The 20,517-nt window shown below is 46.6% G+C and overlaps 1 protein-coding gene across 11 annotated transcripts in view; it reads right to left on the minus strand.

Moving 5' to 3' along the window:
* NHSL1 (NHS like 1) overlaps positions 1 to 20,517 on the minus strand; it is a 290,623-nt gene that overhangs the window by 96,449 nt on the left and 173,657 nt on the right. For 2 of the 11 annotated variants that reach the window (XM_070225552.1, XM_023651208.2), the window contains exon 1: positions 4,490 to 4,815. The exons of 8 other annotated variants lie outside the window; for them this stretch is intronic. In XM_070225552.1, the coding sequence (XP_070081653.1) occupies positions 4,490 to 4,505 (16 nt within the window). In that variant the 5' untranslated portion in view covers positions 4,506 to 4,815. Of the gene's footprint in view, positions 1 to 4,489; positions 4,816 to 20,517 lie in introns of those variants that run through there. One more of the 11 variants, XM_070225556.1, reaches the window with a different exon arrangement.

Raw genomic sequence — 20,517 nt, forward strand, 5'->3', positions numbered from 1 at the left:
CATTCTCGGGGTCACTTTGCATTTTGATTGTTAAAGTCTTTTAAAATGATGCTCAGAACCAAATAGTAAAATAGCATAAACTTAGTTCAACACTTGACAGTTTATTACTGGATTTAAGAAGGGGTGGGAACCTTCCAGAGCAAATGGTTTGCTTGCTGGCTAACTTGAAAAATGCACTTGTTTCAGCACAGAAATAACAAATCTGTTTCTGATTCCAGACATTATTTTCCAAATGCTGCCAAGAAAAGAATCTAAGGAATTCTTTTACATACACAACATACAAGAGACAACTGGAGAGAGGGTGCAATCTGCTCCAGGGGCGCAAGGAGAAGGAGAGAGGGGAGCTGCCCTCTCGGGAGTAGAAGCACATGCCTGAGATAGCTCATAGTTGTAATCTCCAACATAACTCTTAGCTATTATTAGACAACCCAAAGGCTTTCCTAAATCTGTAACTTGTGAAGCAGAAAAGGATACAGAGAAGACGCAGCATGCTGAGCACGCAGGCAGCTGGGACCCACCCACTCCACAGAATTCACCACTTTCTGATCCAAGAAACTAGATTTCTAGATCTTGGACAACACATAAGAGCTGAGAAAGGGAGAGAATCTAGCCCAGCACCAAAGCCAGGTTTAAGTCCCTGGAGAGAACGCTGACCAGGTAAAACCCAGCACTGAATCCAGTAATTCAAGGCCCACAATGCTAATACTACATACAAAATATCCTCGAGCACAGAGGATGTGTGTCCCAACACTTTCCACATTAAGAGCAAGGACATTTTAAAAATAATACTGTATTTTTTAAACTCAACTATACAGAGGTATCCTGCTTTATAATTTTTTAAATTATGTAAAGATCAAGCCAATGATTCAAAAGGACGTAACTTAGCAGCATCACTTCTGTTATATTAACAAGGAAGGTCCAGCAACAGAACCCACTTTGGAGAGAAGAGTGGCAGGAGAATTTGGAAAGACTGAGTCATCAGCAGCCTGAGCTATCTCATGCAGCCGTTCGAATTTCTGGCTCACACAGAGCTGACTGCAGTGAACTGAGTTCAGTTTTGTTTTTTGTTTTTCCCCTTAGCAGGATACGCGTTCACGAAGGAAACTGGATCCTTTACAGGAAATAAAAAGGCAACATTTTCTCTTGTGTGACTGATCATAGTGGGTATTTTCAATCCTTCTACCTACCAACAACCTTGTCTTCAACTTGCATTGCCATAAATTTCAAGTGCATCATGAAAGCAACTATGCCAGACAGTCTTACAGCCCTCCATTAAACACACCTCCTACAATGCTACCCTCAAGCAGTGTGACTTTACACACGGTCCATTCTACTGGGGTAAATAGTGTCCCCCAAAAATCCACGTCCACCAGGAACCTCATAAAGTGACCTTATCTGGAAATACTCTTTGCAGATGTAATGAGCTGAGATGAGGTCACACACTGGATTAGGGTGGGCCCTAAATCCAATGACCGGTGTCCTTATAAGAAAACTATGTGACACAGAGACAGAGAGACACACATGGAAGGTCTGTGAGGACAGAAGCAAAGATGCGCCATAAGCCAAGAAACCCCTGCAGCCACCAGAAACCGGAAGAGACAAGGAAGATTCTCCCCCTGAGAGACTTCAGAGGGAGCACGACCCTGCTGACACCTTGATTTTGGACTCTGGCCTCTAAAGCCACGAGGGAAGAAGCTGCTGTTCCAGCTGCCCCCTTGGGGGTAACTGTTAGAGCAGCTCCAGGAAACGCATGTGGATTTGCCTGCTAACCAGTGCCAGTTGGCAGTGCCGTGCCGGCCAGTCTGCAAGATCACTGCAGAAAAAAGAGAGGAGATGTTTAAGGACCTCACAGCTGTGATATCGTGGTGGTATCACACAGCACGTGGTTCTACGTTTTACAGAATTTCTGTCTGTGATGGGTTGGAAATTAAAAGAAAGAAACAGGGGCTGGCCTGGTGGCATAGTGGTTAAGTTCACACATTCCACTTTGGCAGCCCGGGGTTCGCCGGTTCGGATCCTGGGTACGGACATGGCACAGCTCGGCAAGCCATGCTGTAGTAGGTGTTCCACATATAAAGTAGAGGAAGATGGGCATGGATGTTAGCTCAGGGCCAGTCTTCCTCAGCAAAAAGAGGAGGATAGACAGCAGTGAGCTCAGGGCTAATCTTCCTCAAAAAAAAAAAAAAAAAGAAAAAGAAAGAAAGAAACAGCCTTCACAGTTAGAGATGCACAGTAAGATAACTGATATTTATAAAGATGAGCTGGTGTACTATAATTAAGAAGTTTGCATTCTGAATCGTCTCAGAGAAACTTAATTATGTTCCATGCCATTTTAGTGGTAAAACTATTTTATTCTCATTTTTGGATAAAGTAATCCATGAGTATAGATTGCTGTTAACCATATTATTTGATTAGCCAGAAACACACTTCCCAGACCCAGATTACACAGAGAAGGAACACACCCGTGCCTCTGCCAAGCACAGAGACCCTGTGGAACGCAACAGTATGTCCTCCCAGAGCCCGGGAGCCCAGATGCTGCTCCCACAAAAGGACGGGGGTGGAGTGAATGGATCCGAGCCACTTGGACGGCAGCAGTGGAGAGTGGCCGTCACTGAGCTCCCAGAGCCGACAGCAAGGACAAAGACGACCTCTCTCTTCCAAGACGGTATTTTTCTGGCACCAAGTCGGCCAAACGCTGAGCAGACGTGACCTCAGAAAAATAGTCCCAATGGAGAAGAGGCAGCTTGGCACCCGTGGGGGGGCCGTCTGACCTGGATGTTTTCTCTCAACTGTCAGAAGACACACGGCGGGTGAATTAGCCCAGAAGAGCGGCAGTCCCTTTCCTCCAGCGTCGATGCCATCACAACCACACTTGGCAACCCCTCCAAGGTCAGATGCCCTAGAAACAGGCTGATCGACAAACTCACAGAAAAAGCCTCCAGAGGAAACAGCAGGAGCAACAAGCATCACGAGGAGCCCTCAGGCTCTGGCTTTAGGTGCCTGCACCAAGTGGGCTTCGAAAGGGGCTGTGCATTCCCGACGGGAACACACTGCAGCCTAATGTACGCAGTTGTGATCCCATGCCATTCGCTTGACTTTCTGAAATTTCCTAAGTTACTACGGAAATTAAGAGTCCATGAAATTGATGGATTCTTCAATAAATGAAATTGCTGTCATGGGAATGGGTGGAGACAGACATGTGGAAGCAGCAGAAGCCACACCCTGCACAACCCCATACCTGCATCCTATTAAAAATCCCAAACTTCAGCTCTCTTAGGTCGTAATGAGCTCAACCAACTGTTGGACGTTACTCTAGGCTGGCATCCCCCTCGCCCAATAATACTGAACTCAGGTTCTTCATAGTTACACTTTTTTTGAGACAATTTTTTTAAGAAACATTGTCATGAGAGCTCCTAACTCATTTCATCTAAAATTATTTTTCAGAAATACTCAAATTCCTTTCAGCCTACGGAGCTCGTTAGAAATCCACTGCCACTAGCGACTCTTTACAGTAAGAATTAACTGAATTCTTAGGGAGAGAAAAACGGGATGTTCTTTTCCTCTTACCCCCTCAATTTGATCAAATTTGTACAAACCATATAAACAAATATCCCAAACTCAAAGTTTAACATTAAAGACTGGTGGTTCTTAAGCTGTCAAATTAGGGTTAAAAGTGCAAAGGACTAGAGAATCCATGTCTGCACCTCATTAATAGACTCTGAGGACAAGGGAACCATCGCAGAGCAAGAGAGCCACAGCCACTTTACGTCCAAAAACTGAAAAGCTGTCAAGAATTTCACATCAACAGAATGACACAGACTGAAAGATATGAACAAAATAATCTGCTCCAGTTCCAAGGAATCCATCCTAATTCCCCCATTCTAACAATCTCAAAGACGAACACACTCTCAAAAGCCTAAATTAATTACATTATGCAAGAGTTGGAAGAGAGAGAGAGTTGAAGGAAAAATAATTGCCTAAAAAGACAACACACCCCCCATGAATCAGGGAATCGCTGCACATACCCACCAAGTCACCATCTAGCAGCCTTAGGAAGCCCCTAGCACAGGCAGCTAGAGGGAGAAGTGCGCTCTGCAGTGGAACTGCCTTCGTCCCTGCACTGCTCGTCAGGGCTCCAGCAGCAGGACTGCCGCCCCTGCTCACCCTAACCCTGCACCCGGAGCTCCTCACGCCACTGCAAACTATTCCTACTTTTGCTAAGTTTCCTTTATTTCTAAACTTTTAACTACTTTTGTCTATGACAAAACATGCAGAGAAACATCCTTTCTGAGAGAAAATTCCACCTCCCCAGCAGGAGGTCTGTCTTCCTATTTGCAACAAAAAAGAACAATGACTTTTTCACTTTCCTACTTAGAAAACTCCCTCAAACTTGGATTTTAAGAGAACTAGCCGCATGACTTCGGCTCTGACGTTAAGTGGCAGCTTCCCTAACTGCAGAACTTCACCCAGAGGACCCGGCGCCCCTCACCTTTCAGGCAGAACATTCTGAAGCAGTCCCACGGAGGGGCCGGGCCGTCGGCAGCCTGCAGCACTAGGTACAGCTGTCTCTGGGCCCCCCGCCTGACTCGCCGCAGAGCAGTGCCCTGATCACAGGAAGCCACTGCCCAATCCCGGCCGAGGGCCCAGTGCTGACACCTCCCTATCTCTCCTGCACTGTTTCACACCAGAATCAGCCCGGCTCATCCCGCAGCAGGAGGGGAGCCCGCGAGCTGGCACTGTCCACACCACCCTGCGGGACAGCTCGAGGGCAGGCCCGGGTCGTCTTCCCTCTCAGCATTTTCCACCACAGCAGACGTAGCGCCTCACGTGACCACGACACAAAAAAGAACCCACTGGATCCAGTTTAACTGTTTGCTGTTAATCACGACTACTATTCTCTGACTTCATCTTTCCTTTGCTGTCACACTGTAACTCTTTCCTGATGCGGAACAACCCACACAACACTAAAAATTATGATATGAGACTGTGCACAGCTGAGTCCACGTCCTGGGCGGACACACAGGAAGTGCTCGGTCAGCCTTATGGAAGTGCTGGCTCTCACTTGGGTGTGGGGTGAGATGAGAAGCATGTTACACTTGCACAAATTCCCATTTTTCAGATGAGGAAGCAAAGGTTAACACACTTCAGCCGGCATCAGAGAATGTGAATTTCTCTCTACTGCAGCCACAGCCAGAGCATTAAATTTCTCCCCTCTACTGGAAAACTAAATTCACTCTGGCAAGTTAGAGTTTCTTTAACGTAAATTCTTTAACACAGGTTGAAAAGCGAAAGAAGGAATTTCATTGCAGATGGGAAGAAAAACAGTCCGCAAACTCGGCCTCAAGAACACCCTGTGCTGGAGCGCTGTCTGAACCTCGAGCGGCTCATGGCCATCAGACCCCGTCTCCTGGTCACAGGAAGCGGCCATTGTTCACACAGCCGGTTGTCCTGTGCAGGTCTTCCTTTCGACTCCACAGGATGCAGGAAACTGACTCAGACCTGTCTGTCTGTCTGTGTCCTGGGGTGCTCACTGCAGTCCTCGCTGCTTAGCAGGGAGTTCCTGTGGCACCCTGGTCGGGCTTCTGCTCCTCATCCTCCAGGATCACCAGCAGTGCCTGGTTAACAAGCTCCCTACCACGAGGCAGTCACTGTACAAGCTGCCTGGTCACAAAGAAACGCAAGAGATCCCTAGCCAGAAGCTCGCTGGGTTGGAAAACACCTGTGTGGGGAACGACAAATAGAGATACCGACTCAGGACAGAACTGGGAGGACCCGTACAGCTCATCTCAACTGGCAGACCGGCTCAGAGAAGAGCTGACAGTCCAACCAACCAACAGCTGCAGCAGATCCCAGTCAAACTACCTGACTCCCCAGGTGACCCTGCCCCGATAGTTGGAGCCATCCTTGTCTACTCCTATCCGGAGTGTCTTCCACGCAGTCCATGAACTGCAAAGGTGTCCCTGAAGGTAATCTTGTCAGTTAGTTCAGCTTTTTAAGTCGCACTCAGAGAGAGAAACTCTGCACCTCAGAGAGGCTTCTGATCGTAGTCAGTACACAGGGCTTGGGGCAGCTGTGTGCCTCAGCAGCTCCCTGTGCACATGCACAGTTAAGCCTTTTCATACAGAGATGACTTCTTTGTACTCTAGAAAGAACACTGGACTGGAAGCAAGAGAGCCTGACGGCAGCTGCACCAGCTAGCCTCGAGAGCATTCATGACTGCACGTGTGGGGACTGAATCAACTGCAAGACGCCATGCTCCTGGCTTGCTCCGTCAACTTCTGGCTGTGATACAGATAGATACAGATATGTACATTAATATACAAGCATTTTTTAGGTGCATGATGTCAGGAAAAGAGACAATCTTTGCCTTTTTATGGTTTAGTGCAAGAGGTGGGTAAATAACTATATCACAATGTGATACCACATAATAGAAGAACACAAAATTAACAGTGATCAATGATGGCTCCTTGCCTATTACCATTTAACTACTCTTGCTAACCAGGTTAAAACATCTATAATTTAATGAAATGGGTTGAATAGTGTCCCCGCAAAATTCCTGTCTACCCAGAACCTCGGGATGTGACCTTATTGGGAAATAGGGTCTTTGCAGAGGTACTGAACGTAAGAATGGTGACGAGATGTCGTCGGATTAGGATGGTGTGAGGGACAACAGAGTGTCCTCAAAGGAGACAGGAAAGGATGCCCAGAGACAGAGGAGCTGGGTGAAGACGGGGTGGAGGCTGAGCCACGTGGCCACGAGGCAGGGACGCCTGGAGCTGCCAGAAGCTGGAAGAGCAGGAAAGACCCATCCCCAGAGCCTTGGGAGGGACTGTGGCCCAGCTGACAGCTTGATTCCAGACTCTGGCCTCCTGAACCTTGAGAGAGTAAATTTCTGTTGTTTTAAGCTGCCCCATTTGTGGGAATTTGTTACAGCAGCCTAGGAAACCAACACATTTAACATTTAGCAGTAACAACTGTGGGAGAAGGGGCATGATTTTTTTTCTTTTTAAACTAACTTCGACTTATGATTATATGGGCTTAAAACCTATTTTTTCAATACTGCTATACTTACTGTTGCTACATTTTTACTGAAAAAAAACCCTTACTATAAGTATAGCACTCCTAAACAGAGCAAATACCATCTTCTATTAAACTAGTGAAACCAGAGGGATCTCCGTCTGAGAAGTTCACAGCATTGAGCTCAAGCAGTGGAGATGGGACAGGCCCTTATTACTATCAAATAAGCACCATTGTTTTTAAAGCCCTTGTTTCACCATCAAACAACTGTGAATATGTTTGAGAAATAAAACATGAAAAGGCACACTGTTCAAACTAGGGAAAAAAAATAAGAACTATCCATTAAAATTATTATTATCTGCCACCACAGATCACAGCTGCTGAGGTTGGGAAACAAACCCACAGCAGCCGGGTGAGGGCAGCAAGCCTGCGGCGTGCGCGCTTGAGCCTCAGCCGCTGGACAGGACGCAGGTCCTGCCTTTGCCAACCATGACCTTAGGGCGGCTACGTGTCTCTCTTGTAGGGTTAAAACACCCAGCACCACCTGAAGTTTAGCATGACAACCGCGGCCGGAGGGAGGGGGCGCCGCACACAGCCCCAAACCCGCAGACACTTGTGTCTCCCAAGCCACTCCCATGCTAAGAAACTTGTGTGCTAAAAAAATGTTTTGGTTTCAATAAAATAGGGACGATATGGGTAAATTAGGAATTAATATGCATAATGCACAGAATTTGAGAGTCCAATTTGAGGACTCAAATTTTCTACTTTGTTCCTGGTAAAACACAAAACAAAATCATTTAAGAAACGCCAGCAAACCCTGTGTTCTCCCTGGGCAGCCTCACCCTCCTCTCACCAAAAAGTCAGGCAAAGATGGAAAGCCCCAACCTCCCCAGCCGAGGGCGGTTTGCACCAACTGGAAGAGAATCCACGGACGAGGCTGTTTCCACACCTGCAGCTCTCAGCACGCAGCCCAGCGCCGCTGAGGCAGAGGAGACGGGAGACTCACTCCCAGTCACACCCCTACCCTGTCCAGGGGAAGCCGGCCTCCAGGCCCGTCTGAGGAGACCAGGGAAGCCAGTCCCCAAATGAGAAGCCACTCGGGGTGAAGGCTGAATGGACTGCGACCTTCCTGCCTGGCGCCTTCTGAACATCTGAGGTTGGAGAATCTTCCAGTTTTCACCAATATTCTAAATTCTCAGAAAAAAGAGAGGCTCAGCCTGGGCTTTTCTAAGTATTTATTACTACCACGGGCCTCAGAGAAAGAAGGAAAAGGAACAGCTTCCCCTGGCCAGATTAAACTGGTCCTGGTCTTAGTGCCGTCTGCCCCTGAGGCAGCGTCAGGTTGGCACAGTGCCACCTGGAATGCGGTCTCTGTACTGGACACTGCCTGCTCCTGTGGCCACCTGAGCCCGTCTTCAGCTGGGCTCCTCCGCCCTCTGGAGCAAGGGCTGACCTACCTGAACCGGAGGTCACTTCACCCCTCAGGAGCCCCCTGCTTGTTAAGCAGGTTACATTGTGCTGGGCACACTGGCCACGGAGCTCCAGGCAGCCAGCCAGGACTCCTGGGTGTTCCAGGCTCTGGCCTTAGGGGGCCTCATGCCCAGTCACTTGGTTTCCTCCTGGAATCATGGGAGTTCTGCTCTAAGTGGTCATTTTTAGAGCCAGTTCTGAGGGTTATTCCCATTTTTTTTCTTCGCAGCCAAACCTGGACTCCTGGACGCCACCATCCAGAAGACAGCCCTCGTTTAGGCCTAACCACAGGCTCTGTTACCCCACCCACCACAGCCTCGTTCTCCCAATGCCCACATGAGCCAGTTCTTTTGAGAACTCTTGGGCGCTCCGCCTCCACTGTCCAGGGGATGCAGTAGCAGGTTTCCCCGTCGACCTGTGTGCTCTTGGCTTCCATTGTCTCACAGCTTCTCCTGATCCGGCTCAGACGCCACGCTGCCTCCACTCTGTTGCTGTCCACAATCCAGTCTATGGCTCCTTGGGAGCATGGTCACCTCACGAGCAGCTGCAGGAAGGCGTCTTCACGGTGCCATCCTGCACATTCACCCTGCCCAGCGGCAGCCGCACAGGTGGTGCCAATGGCTGGGATGCTTCATCGAGCTACAACATTCCCTCATATCTTTGCAGTATTTTATTTTTTATAAGTCTGACCTCTTAACCCATCTTCACACCTACTACGTCTTTCCAAAAGATCTCCAAGGGCTCCATTCTCTCCCTTAGGAAAAAAATCACGTTTCTACTTATGCAAAAAACACGAGGTCAGAATAAATCCCAAACTCTCATGTGCAGCAAAGGCCCTTCTGGACTTGGATTCAGTTCTTTTCCAGAAATTTTCTGACCATATCCCTTTAACAGCCCCGTTGGTGGGCTTTGTGACATATTCCATCTGGCTTCATACCCCCACTCTCCCTAATCAGGCTATTATTTCCCTTGTCTGGAATGAGCCCCCGCCCCAATGCCTGCTGTTTACTTCCCTAAGTCTGCTCTGACCATGCTCCTCTCCCCAGAAGTCTCCCTCCTCGTGCCGTAGCACTCTTTATGCAGTTCCCACAGTGTCACAATTCTGTCCGCCCACCCAAAATGAGAGTCCCTCAAAGTGGGGACATGCTCATTCACACTTAACGTCCTGAGCCCTGTGGGGTGCCTGGAACGTAACAGATGACCAGTGTAGCATAAACTAGAATTATCACCCCTTCAGTATTTCACCCAAGAGCAAACAGTTAATGGCAAGTGTATAAAACCTAGATAAGGTATCCATCCAATAGCATAATGCTTCCAATGAAAAGTCATAAAAATATTTAACATATTCCTTAAAATTAAACAGATACTATTTTCCCTGTAAACAACTGTACTGAAACTCATTATTAAATAAGTTACTGGTCATTAATACAGCCATGTGCTGCATAATGATGCTGTGGTCAAGGATGGACAGCAAATACGATGATGGTCCCACAAGATGAAGACCGTAGAGCCATCGGGGTTTGTGCAAGGATACCGTGATGTTCACTCCATGACGACATCAACTAACCACACATCCAACACATGTCCCGGCATTAAGCAATGCATGGTGGAATTTTTATAAATCATCATTTCTCTAAAGATTAATGGCCTATGGCAATATTACATACAAATATTGAATCACTATGTTGTATACTTGAAACTGTACATAATGTTATATGTCAACTATGTATCAATAAAAAACATCATTAAAAGAAGATTAATAGTCTACAGGGACCTCATTTTGAAACGCACAGACATAAACACCATTCTCTCTGAGGCAAGTTTTCCAGACAAACTTGGAAAGCAGTTCTTCCTACTCTCGTCCACCCTAAACTAAGTGTGTGAAGGACGATGGGAGCGGAAGTGGAAAAGGAAAAAAAAGGAATTTTTCTGTTAGTATCCATACAAGAATGTTGAAGTCAGCTGGAGGCAGGACACCAAAAGATGCCATAACGATGACCCCAAATCCCCTTTCTTAGTGATCTGATGATGAAATGTATTCTAGGAGAAAAACAAAGCTACTAGAGTCTAAATTTCGTTCCATTACAGCTCTGCCACTGTGACCATGCCTCATGCAGACATGGTACCCTGGAGAGTCTGAGTTAACGCACATCAGACAACCTCCTGTCCTGTCGTGCTGTGGGTTTCACCAACGTGCTCCTGGAGAGGCCGACTCCTGAAACACACAGATCAATGGCAACTGTCCCCCAAAAGCAGCTAACCTAAAACAAAGAGGTCATTTTCTCATCAACATCCGAGTAATCCAAGGAAGTTAAAACCTTCAACTGCAGAAACAGGTGCAGCTCTTCTGCCCACAGAATCACCGTCCTTAGTCGATCTAAAGAGAAGTCGGGCCACAAATCAAAATGACTCACGTACCAGCCAACCAGGAGGAACAAAGTTCTGCCGCAACTTACTTGTCTATAAACATCAGCCCATAACCAGCAAGAGTGACTAGACCATAATGGCTTCTAATCACCAAGCAGAAAGATGAAAATTAGAAAGAAGACACACCAAGTTAAAGCGCCCGGCCCCTGGCGAGTCTGTACAGATGACTGAGTACATCACTCCAACATTTAAGTTACTTAAGACTTACAAACTTGAAGCACTGTATTTTGAAGTCAACTATATATTTGAAAAACTCACAACTCTATAAAGAACTAGAGGATTTCCATAAAAAGGCAGTTTTTTCCTGAAATCCCCACGTTCTCCAGCTTTTGACCCACTTTAACCTTGGTGACAGCGCTTCAAGGAAGGAGCCAACCATTTCCCTCTCAACCGCCAAGTCTGAGGGCCAGGCAGTGTGAAACGCCAGGAACCGCGAGTTATTTCAGGCCCCATAGGATTCACAACAATAAAGGTCTGAGGAAACCACAGCATTTAGGCTCCTTCAGTCTTTTTCCCTGTCCTGGAGTTTAAAAATAAGCCAGAAAATAACTCTCCAAATTGTCAGACCGACTTCAGGGCAGTGATGTGCCTCGGTGCCTGACAATCACAGGGTTACACGACCCACATGGAACAGAGCATCCCACAGAAACAGCTCTTCTCTGATCCTCCCTTGGGATTGTGCCAAACAGCTGAGACTTTTCCCTTTCCTTTTTTCATTCTTTTAAAATTTTTGGTGAGGAAGATTCACCCTGAGCTAACATCTGTTGCCAATCCTCTTACTTTTCTGCTTGAGGGAGACCAGCCCTGAGCCAACAAGTGTGCCAGTCTTCCTCTATTTTTTTGTATATGGGATGCCTCCACAGTGTGGATGATGAGTGGAGTAGTTCCACACCCGGGATCCGAACCCGTGAACCTGTGCCACTGAAGCTGAGCACACGGAGTCTTACCCACTTGGCTGTGGGGCCGGCCCCCCTTTGTTTTGTTTGACCTCCTCCTCCCTCCTCTCTCTCCAGGTCTCCCTCTCCATCCTTGCTTAACATGAGTCAGGTTAGGTTCTAACAGACGTCACCTACAAATCTGTCGAAGGTAACGCCTGGTATTTACTTTGTGTCCTATTTTTACTCAAAGCATCTCTGCAAATTCAGCTATTAATGATAATAAATCTACTGCCCCTCCGGAGCAAAACAGTTCTGTGTCACAAAAGAACACTAAGTGTAAGGTTTTACCAGGCCGTCCCGTCCTCTGGGGCAAGTGTGCTTCTGGCCTCTGTTAAGTCATTTGCTGTCTCTAAGGACTTCAGTTTGCACAGAAGAAGGGCTGCAGCCTGGGGCCCTTGGGATGGTTTTCTGCTTGGGTTTTTTTTTTTTGGTTTTGGTTTTTTCCTTCAATTCTTTGAAAGCTGAATGAGTTTTCCTTTTGTAAGTGGAATAAAAGTGAGAGCCGAGAGCCCGTTGCCGGGCTGTGGTGTCCCTCCTCTGCCTTTGCTGCCATGAGGAAGCTGCTTGCCTTCAGCACATCTGTTTAAAACCTTGCATGTGACAGAGCGAATGAAAAGCTTCCAAAACCTGCTCTGTGGGGTCAGGAAAGGAATCTGTCACTTGACCTTCACAGGGCAGTCAGGAATGTCAAAATTAAATAGAAAGGAACACAATCTCAGCACCATTTCACAGAGGAGAACGGGATGTGAGGGCGTAGCTAACCGGCCACCGTCCCTTGTCTTAGCCAACACCCCCACCACCTGTCAAACAAGGGACCAGACAGGTTCCCTCCGAGCCTCCTTCCAGTCCTAACAAGCCAGCTTTGTTTCGTTAGGGAAATTCTGCCTGGATCCCTTCACAACTCCAAGTTAGGCACTACAAACAAATATTTACTAAAATGCTCTCAAATAGTACTGAGAGAAGAAAACACATGGCCATTGTACGTGGTCATTGTGCGTGGCTGTTGTACGTGGCCATTGTACGTGGCCACTGCCTCAGTAAGCTCTCTCCAAATAACGCTGCTCTAATTAGGTGTCCACAGAACAGTCACACTTTGAAATTTTACTTCATCCACAAAGAAAAACAATCTTTACATTGTCCTTATCTCTGAGACTTTACAACCAAAACACAGAGTAACTATTTAGGCATCAAAAGCTTTGACACCAGGAGTGAGCATCTTTTACCAATTCTCTTGTGTTTGGAGAATGAGAGAAAGGATAACAGTGCTTTTTGAAATTGTTACTTTTCTCTGAGCCTCACTTCTTGAGTCACAGAAAAAAATTTTTTAAATCTCTACTTTCAATGTATTCAAATTGCATCCTAACATTTTTCAGCTCTCCCTTGTGTAAATCAAAGTATTCACTGAGAACAACTGTGGGTCTAGGATGCAGACGGGGATTGTGGCATTTCGACAGAGACTAATAGAAGGTCATGTTGATTCTGAGTATTGGGATATGGGGTTTATCAAGGAATTCATTCAGGAAAAGGTAGAGAGTCAAATCAGATTTTTCAGTTGCACTTTATATAATTCCCATTTGCGTTAATGAGGATCAAACGTCACTTAAAGTGTTTGGCTAGAAATGTCTAGTGGAATAGAAGTGGATTCAGATAACAGAAATATGTCTTACCTTCACCATTTTTTGACTTTTTAATAAGCAGATGATGTAAAGAAAGATATGAAACCGCAGACATGAGGAGGCAATTTCAACCATATGAAAAACAAGAAAATATATTTGGTGTCCAAATATCAGATGGAGAGGGAAGAGAGGAGAGGAGAGCAGAAGGGAGAGCTCAGTATGTCATTAGAGAAAGTGCTTATTGGGGAAACCAAAGCTTAAAGGCTGTGCTTCCTCACTAAGTGAAACAACACAGAAATCCTGCTTGAAAACTCAGAGTGATTTTACAGAAGTGTTTAAAATTTAACATTTACAAAAAGAATTGCGATGCCCAAATATAGTCACAGTTCCATAACATTAATGCAAGCATGTCCTTTAATCAACTGTACTAAACAGTGAAGCCAACAGCAGATACAGAGGTAAAAACAGTTACACATCACAGGAACATCCCACTTATCAAGAGATCACTTTTCTGACAAACTCAGCCACTCAAAGTACTGCCGAGAAGCAAGAAGCCAGCGTGGTCTCTGACCAGACAGCCTCCTCACAGGACTGTGGCTCAGGGTCTCATTATAATATTCCAGTCAAGACCATTGTAACCACATGGATTGTCAGAAGCACCAAAGCAGAGCATGGTGGGGACAAGAGGCAGGAAAACCACACAGGTGGAAAGAGGAAGCTCACAGCCTTCGGGCAGAAGTGGAACCAGAAGCAGGCAGCCAGCTGGGCTTCCCACCAAAGCAAGGATCCTTAGGGACCTCAATGCACCCAGGGCATCACTGTGTTCTTAGAAGGTTCAACCCTATTCACGGTGATGCCAAGGCATCAAAACCAGGGCCACTTGTGCTCTGAGGATTGAGCAGAGATGGTGCACAGTGTCATAGAAAGAGTGTGGGACTAAGTCACAAGAAGTGGATTCAAATACAGTCCACACCATTATCATCTAGATGGCTTCAGGCAACTCAGTCTTTCAGGTACTGCTCTTTCACCACAAAAGAGGGCAAAGCTGTCGCAGCAGTGACCTGAGGCCACACGTGTGAGTCCTGGGTCGACCCTGACCTGCAAACAGATCCTATCTGCAGAGTCTGCTTCAGAAAGATGTTCATAAAAAAATACTCAATAGTTTTAGTACCCTGAAAGGTGAATGAGGCAGCTTCTGTCATCCAGACATACAAATAAATAAAGGCACAACCCTCTACCCTTCTTGAAGCTAACGTGTGGCCCATATTACCACAATATAGAGAAGCATCTCTAACAATCTTCAGTGTTTCACAGTAACTTTATGTTTCAGAGAAAATGTAGCTTTTCTTCCAGTTCAGATATAGGGTCTCTGAGACACAGGTTAGAGTCCAACAACTTGAACATGCAGTTAAATGGACTGAATTTCTCCACTAATTTTCCTCCCATGGGGGATGGACAGTGGGTCAGAGAGCACGACAGAACTCTCCAGAAGAGGGGCGTTGCTGCTCGCGGGCTCTCCACTGTGTGCCCACAGGGGATGAGGGTCACACTGGAAGTGGCTTCTACCCTGCTGACATTCAAGCATGTCCCCTGAGGAAACCCAGACGGGAACTCAGAAGAAACACTCAGGTGCTCATGGCCATCAGTCGGTTCTCAGACCAGATGACTCTTGAGATGCACCACTAACGCGCAGTGTCTCCAGACACTTCTGGCGTCCAGGGATTTCTACAATGCAGATGCACAGGGCACGACCTGCAGCAACTCCACCAAAGCTACCCGGTATACAGCACGACAAACCTACTCAAAGGAGGGAGGCCCACTGCAAACTGAAGGCCGTGAGCTAAAAGGCAGCCATAAAGCCACTTCAGCAGGTCAGACTCACATGTTCTGTCTAGTAAAACAGACTAGCATAAAACAGAACAGGGGCCGGCCCCAAGGTTTAGTGGCTAAGTTCGGCACACTCTGCTTCAGCGGCCCAGGTTCGGTTCCTGGATGTGGACCTATACCACTTGTCAGTGGGCATGCTGTGGAAGTGACCCACACACAAAATAGAGAAAGATTGGCACAGATGCTAGCTCAGGGAGAATCTTCCTCACCAAAAAGAAAACAAAAAAAGAAGAGGAAAACAGAGAGTATTACAAGTAGACATGCAGTAAAGGTGAGAAGTTTCACAGAGTTCTTGCTTCATTTTATAAACATGCAGATGCATGTATATGTCTACATGTACATATGTATGTGTACATGTATATGCAATGTGTATATGCAAATGCATGTGTGCAGCCATGTGTTATATGTGTATGTGCATATGTGCATGTATGTGTGTATATATATATGTATATGCATATGTGTGTGTGTATACACACTGTGTGAACTAGGACCTAACGTAAAGTGTACTTATTACTTCTGGAAACAGGCAAAACTTTTAAAAATCACTGATTTAAAAAAGCAACAATAATCAAATCTACTGGGTACTGAAAAAGCCAAAACATCCAGACCCTAGATCCACTGTAGAAGATTCCTCTCCCATTCTAAACAATCATTTGTTGTAGAGAAACCGTACACAACTTTCTCAGAAACTAGAAGAAAATTTACTAATTGGATTTTGGTTCAAACCTCTTTATTAGTTCGAGTTGACACATGATCTTCCAAATTTCTAAACTGTTACATAATGTTTCCCTGGTTACAATGACATACGAACATAGATCAACTGGAAAAATCAACACATTCCCAGTGTATAGGGTGTAACCAAGATGTGATGCTGAACTGGATAAGCCAACACATCCCCAGTGTGCGGGGTGTAACTAAGGTCTGATGATCAACTGGATAAGCCAACACATCCCCAGTGTGCGGGGTGTAACTAAGGTCTGATGATCAACTGGATAAACCAACACATCCCCAGTGTATGGGGTATAACCAAGGTCTGATGATCAACTGGAAAACCCACACATCTCCAGTGTGTGGGGCGTAACCAGGTGTGGTGATCAAAAGGAAGGTTGAAGGAGAGACATTCCAGCCTCTGCAGCTTTATCAACCGTCAGTAGCCCACAAGATCACCCTGAATGCAACAAGCTGTCTCAAAAATTGCTTATAAATCCACTGGGATCCTTGGAGCAGAACAACATTCAGGCATTCACACTTAAGGCCAAAGAATTGGACTTGGGAAGCTAGCAAGGAAAAATGTACTTAAAAGATCTTTTCATAGCAGGAATAGAGTGTGCTGATTAACCCTGCAACACAAATACTTTAAGGTAAAAATCCAAGTTCTTTTCCCAGGAAGTCAAAGCACCCTATGTACTTTCTATCTGTGAAAAAAAATTGGCATAAATAAATAACTACCAGTCAGAAAAAACACAGCAACCAAGCCAGGCAGCCACCGCCCGCCAGGGTAAACTCGCCACCTGCCTGGTGTGCCTGTGTCGAGACAGAAGCAGCACACACCTGTCGGAGAGGCATTCTGGGTTATCTCAGAGTGCAACCAGATCCCCAGCGTCCACTTCAGCTGGGTTGTTTCTAACTACAGCATGAAAGTGAACCTCCGGGTACAGGGCGAGGGAACTGTACCAACAGCAGAATTACTTATTCTCACTTTCTCTTTAAGTTTGCTGAAAAGACAAAAATCAAGCGATACAGTATATTGAAATCTCCACTGCCTGTGGCTTTCACTTATAAATGAGCTTCCTTAGAGAAGCATAAGCATCCATGGAGCCCAAATCTGATATCCTACTTGTTCCACTAACAGGATTCTAACCAGTGGACAGATTGGCCTTGACCCTGTTCCACGCCTTTTCCAACCATGCACAGAAACTTCATTAAGCCATGTCTTGAAACAAACAATCCTGAAGTATTGCCCGTGCACAGTCAGTCATGCAAGCAGCATGTTCAGAACCTGGGCTGAGCCCCATGGGCCACCATTGCTCTCCTGACTTAGGAGAGAGGGCCAGAACCGTCAGCAAAGGGAAGACAGAATGGAGAGGTGGGGAGTCAGCATCTCTCCTCCCCTCACAGCTCGTCCCCTCTCTGTCCCTCCTCCTGTCCAGCCGCCTCCTTCCATTATGTCCTATTCATTATCCCCTAACACAGCCTTTTTGAGGAACAGGAGGGCACAGAAATGGCAGGGTAGAGCTGCTTTTCATTCCACCAGCTCTGGGGAAGGCCCTGTGCGCCAGGTCACTACAGGTCACTCACAATTCGAGCCACTTTCACCTTGAATCTGGGAAAGTCTTGCCTCTCCATGTGGCCTTCTCAAGGTGTTGCTTTACATCAAGTCTACTAAGCAACAGGAACTCTCAAAGCACAAGAATCTGCAACACGCACCCAGATCCTGGGAATGAGTCTAGTAAATGGCGGTATGGGGGGCGTGGTGTATTAGCTGGGAACCCCAGCTAACAATCCCCCAGGGAGATGGTCTCAGACATCTGCCCGGCCAGACAAGTGCTCACCACACATCATACATGTTTAAACAGCCAAATGTGATGCATCCAGCACAGGGAGGGGTTCCAGCAAGAAGCAAATAAGTAATTGTTGGCTCAGTGTCTTTGATGACAAGTCAGTTATCAAACATCAGCCATGAATGACAGAGAGACCTTTGTGATGCTGAATTCATGGTACAGGGAAGTTCGGTGAGGGCTGATGAAGGGCAGACCTCAGAGGCATCACTGCAACCAGCCCCAGCTCCCCCAGCCTCACGCCACGCACATCTCTGTATATGCACAGTGTGTATGTTGACTGTGAGTTTTCCAATCCATTTATTAAGACAGTGATCGCCATAAATACCACCTTTAACAAGGAAGATTAGAAATACAAGGTGAGGGCCAGCCCCGTGGCCAAGTGGTAAAGTTTGCACGCTCTGCTTCGGCGGCCCAGGGTTTCGCTGGTTCGGATCCTGGGAGTGGACATGGCACTGCTCATCAAGGCATGCTGAGGCGGCGTCCACATAGCACAACTAGAAGAACCCACAACTAAAAATATACAACTGTGTACCGGGGGGCTTTGGGGAGAAAAAGGAAAAATAAAAATCTGAAAAAAAACCAAAAAGACAAAAGAAATACAAGGTGAAGACTACCCATATTTCACGCAGCTAGAACAAACACAACTATACTTTTGAAAATCAGAGATGCTGTTGCTACACTAACAAGTAATTACCAAAACCTGTAACTTCCTTTAAAGAAGGTAGCCTAACATGAAAATCTGTGGTTCCACATCTGCTTTTCCTCACGTGCCACATGATGGCTTCCACCAGCACCCAGTTTCTTCTCAACCTCCACAGCTCCCAGACGCCTGATGCTGGTCCCAAAGGCTCCAATCCACCTGCGCGCCCTACCCTGAGCAGTTTTCCTCCACCCTGCCGTGACCACATGTTCACACAACAAATATTGACTCACTGTCTACAAAGTGCAAGGCACTGCATAGTACACAGACCAGGCTTCACAGAGCTCAAATCCAGGAGCCGCATGAAGCCCAGAGACTCAAAGCAGAGCTTGTGCCCTTAACCCAGAAGTTCTTGGGTCCAGACCCCAAAATACCCCACGTCCTTTCAAGTGCATTTCTCTTTCCACAGAATTACACTGGCTTCCGTCTCTCCACAGCTAAGTTTCTCAGCCCAGTTTTCAGTTCTCCCTCATGACCCTTCCTTGCTTATCAAACCAACTATTACTTTTATTGAATACTTACGGTGTCTAGACAATACTTATTAAATGGGTTCACTCATGCAATGTGTTATTAATAGTGTCTAGCCATGGCAAGCACCCATTAAATGTTAGCTATTGTTAATACTTTTGGATGGGTTGCCTAACTGAGACTTGACTTTCAATTTAGTATTTTAATCATTTCAGGATTTGACATAAAAACTCAGGTATACAGTCAGGTGTCACTTGATGGGTACACATTCTGCAAAACGCGTCATTAGGTGGTTCTGTCGTGTGTGAGCATCACAGAGCACACTCACACAGACCTAGATGGTACGGCCTACCACACACCTAGCTGTATGGCACCAATCTCCTGGGACCACCGTCATATACTCGGTCCATGGTTGACCAATCATCGTGATGCGCCTGTGACTTGAAGGATGATGTAGAGGAGGTGACAGCTTCCACATGCGTTGTCTAGGTTACACAGTACCCGAAGAGCACTTACATCAATACTGAAAATTCTACAGAATAGTATGTTCTACACTAGGATAAAGACATCTTCTGACTCAATTGACTACTGATAGTGAAGAGAGAGCCAGCCCCACAGACAGCACCATTAAATACCATCAGGCCCAATCTGGAGGCTGATACAGTATCTATAAAGCATACACTCACTTATTCAATAACAAGCTGTACCTGCTACCCACACGTATGATGAATAGGCATCATCCTATTTTACAGAATGGAAACCAGAGCTTAAACAGATTGTGTGCCTTGTTCCAGGTCACATGATCAGAAGGGACACGAGTGAAACATGTAGACGCCCTGACTTGGTGCTCGATGTGTCATTCACTCTCTCTTTCAACTAAAATGTACCGAACACCCACCACGGGCCAGGCTTGGGGAAACTCTGGTCATCGAAACGTATTTAAAACTCTCCTGTCTTAGAGACTAAATTCTAGTTTTAGAGACAGCACCAAAAATAACCACACAAAGTATAGAGTGTATTAGGTGGTGGTAAGTGCTTTGGGGAAGAAGAGAGATGCGGGTAGAAAGGTCAGGGGAGGGCCAGCTGTGACAGTTTAGGCAGGGCACTGAGACGACTTCTGCCAAGGGCTGAAAGAGGAGGGGGAGGGAACATCGTGCAGAGCCGAACACGGAGGGAGCTGGTGTGACTCACAGGAGAGCGGGGAAGTGCAGGGACAGGCCACATGGGGCCTCACAGGGCCTTGCAGAGACTTCAGTCAAACCATAGAGAAGGAAAGCTCGAAGGGTCTTAAGTGGTGAAGATACAGGATGCGACTCGTGTTCCCTGCAAAGGTCCCTGCGGCTGCTGCGTTCAGACAAGCCTGACTGAGGGGGCAGGGGCAACGCAGGGACCGGCTGAGAAGAGGACAGGTGCCTCGTGGCTCCTCATCGCCC

Source organism: Equus caballus, chromosome 10, assembly GCF_041296265.1.
Source record: "Equus caballus isolate H_3958 breed thoroughbred chromosome 10, TB-T2T, whole genome shotgun sequence".
In the NCBI taxonomy this organism is placed as follows: Eukaryota; Metazoa; Chordata; class Mammalia; order Perissodactyla; family Equidae; genus Equus; species Equus caballus.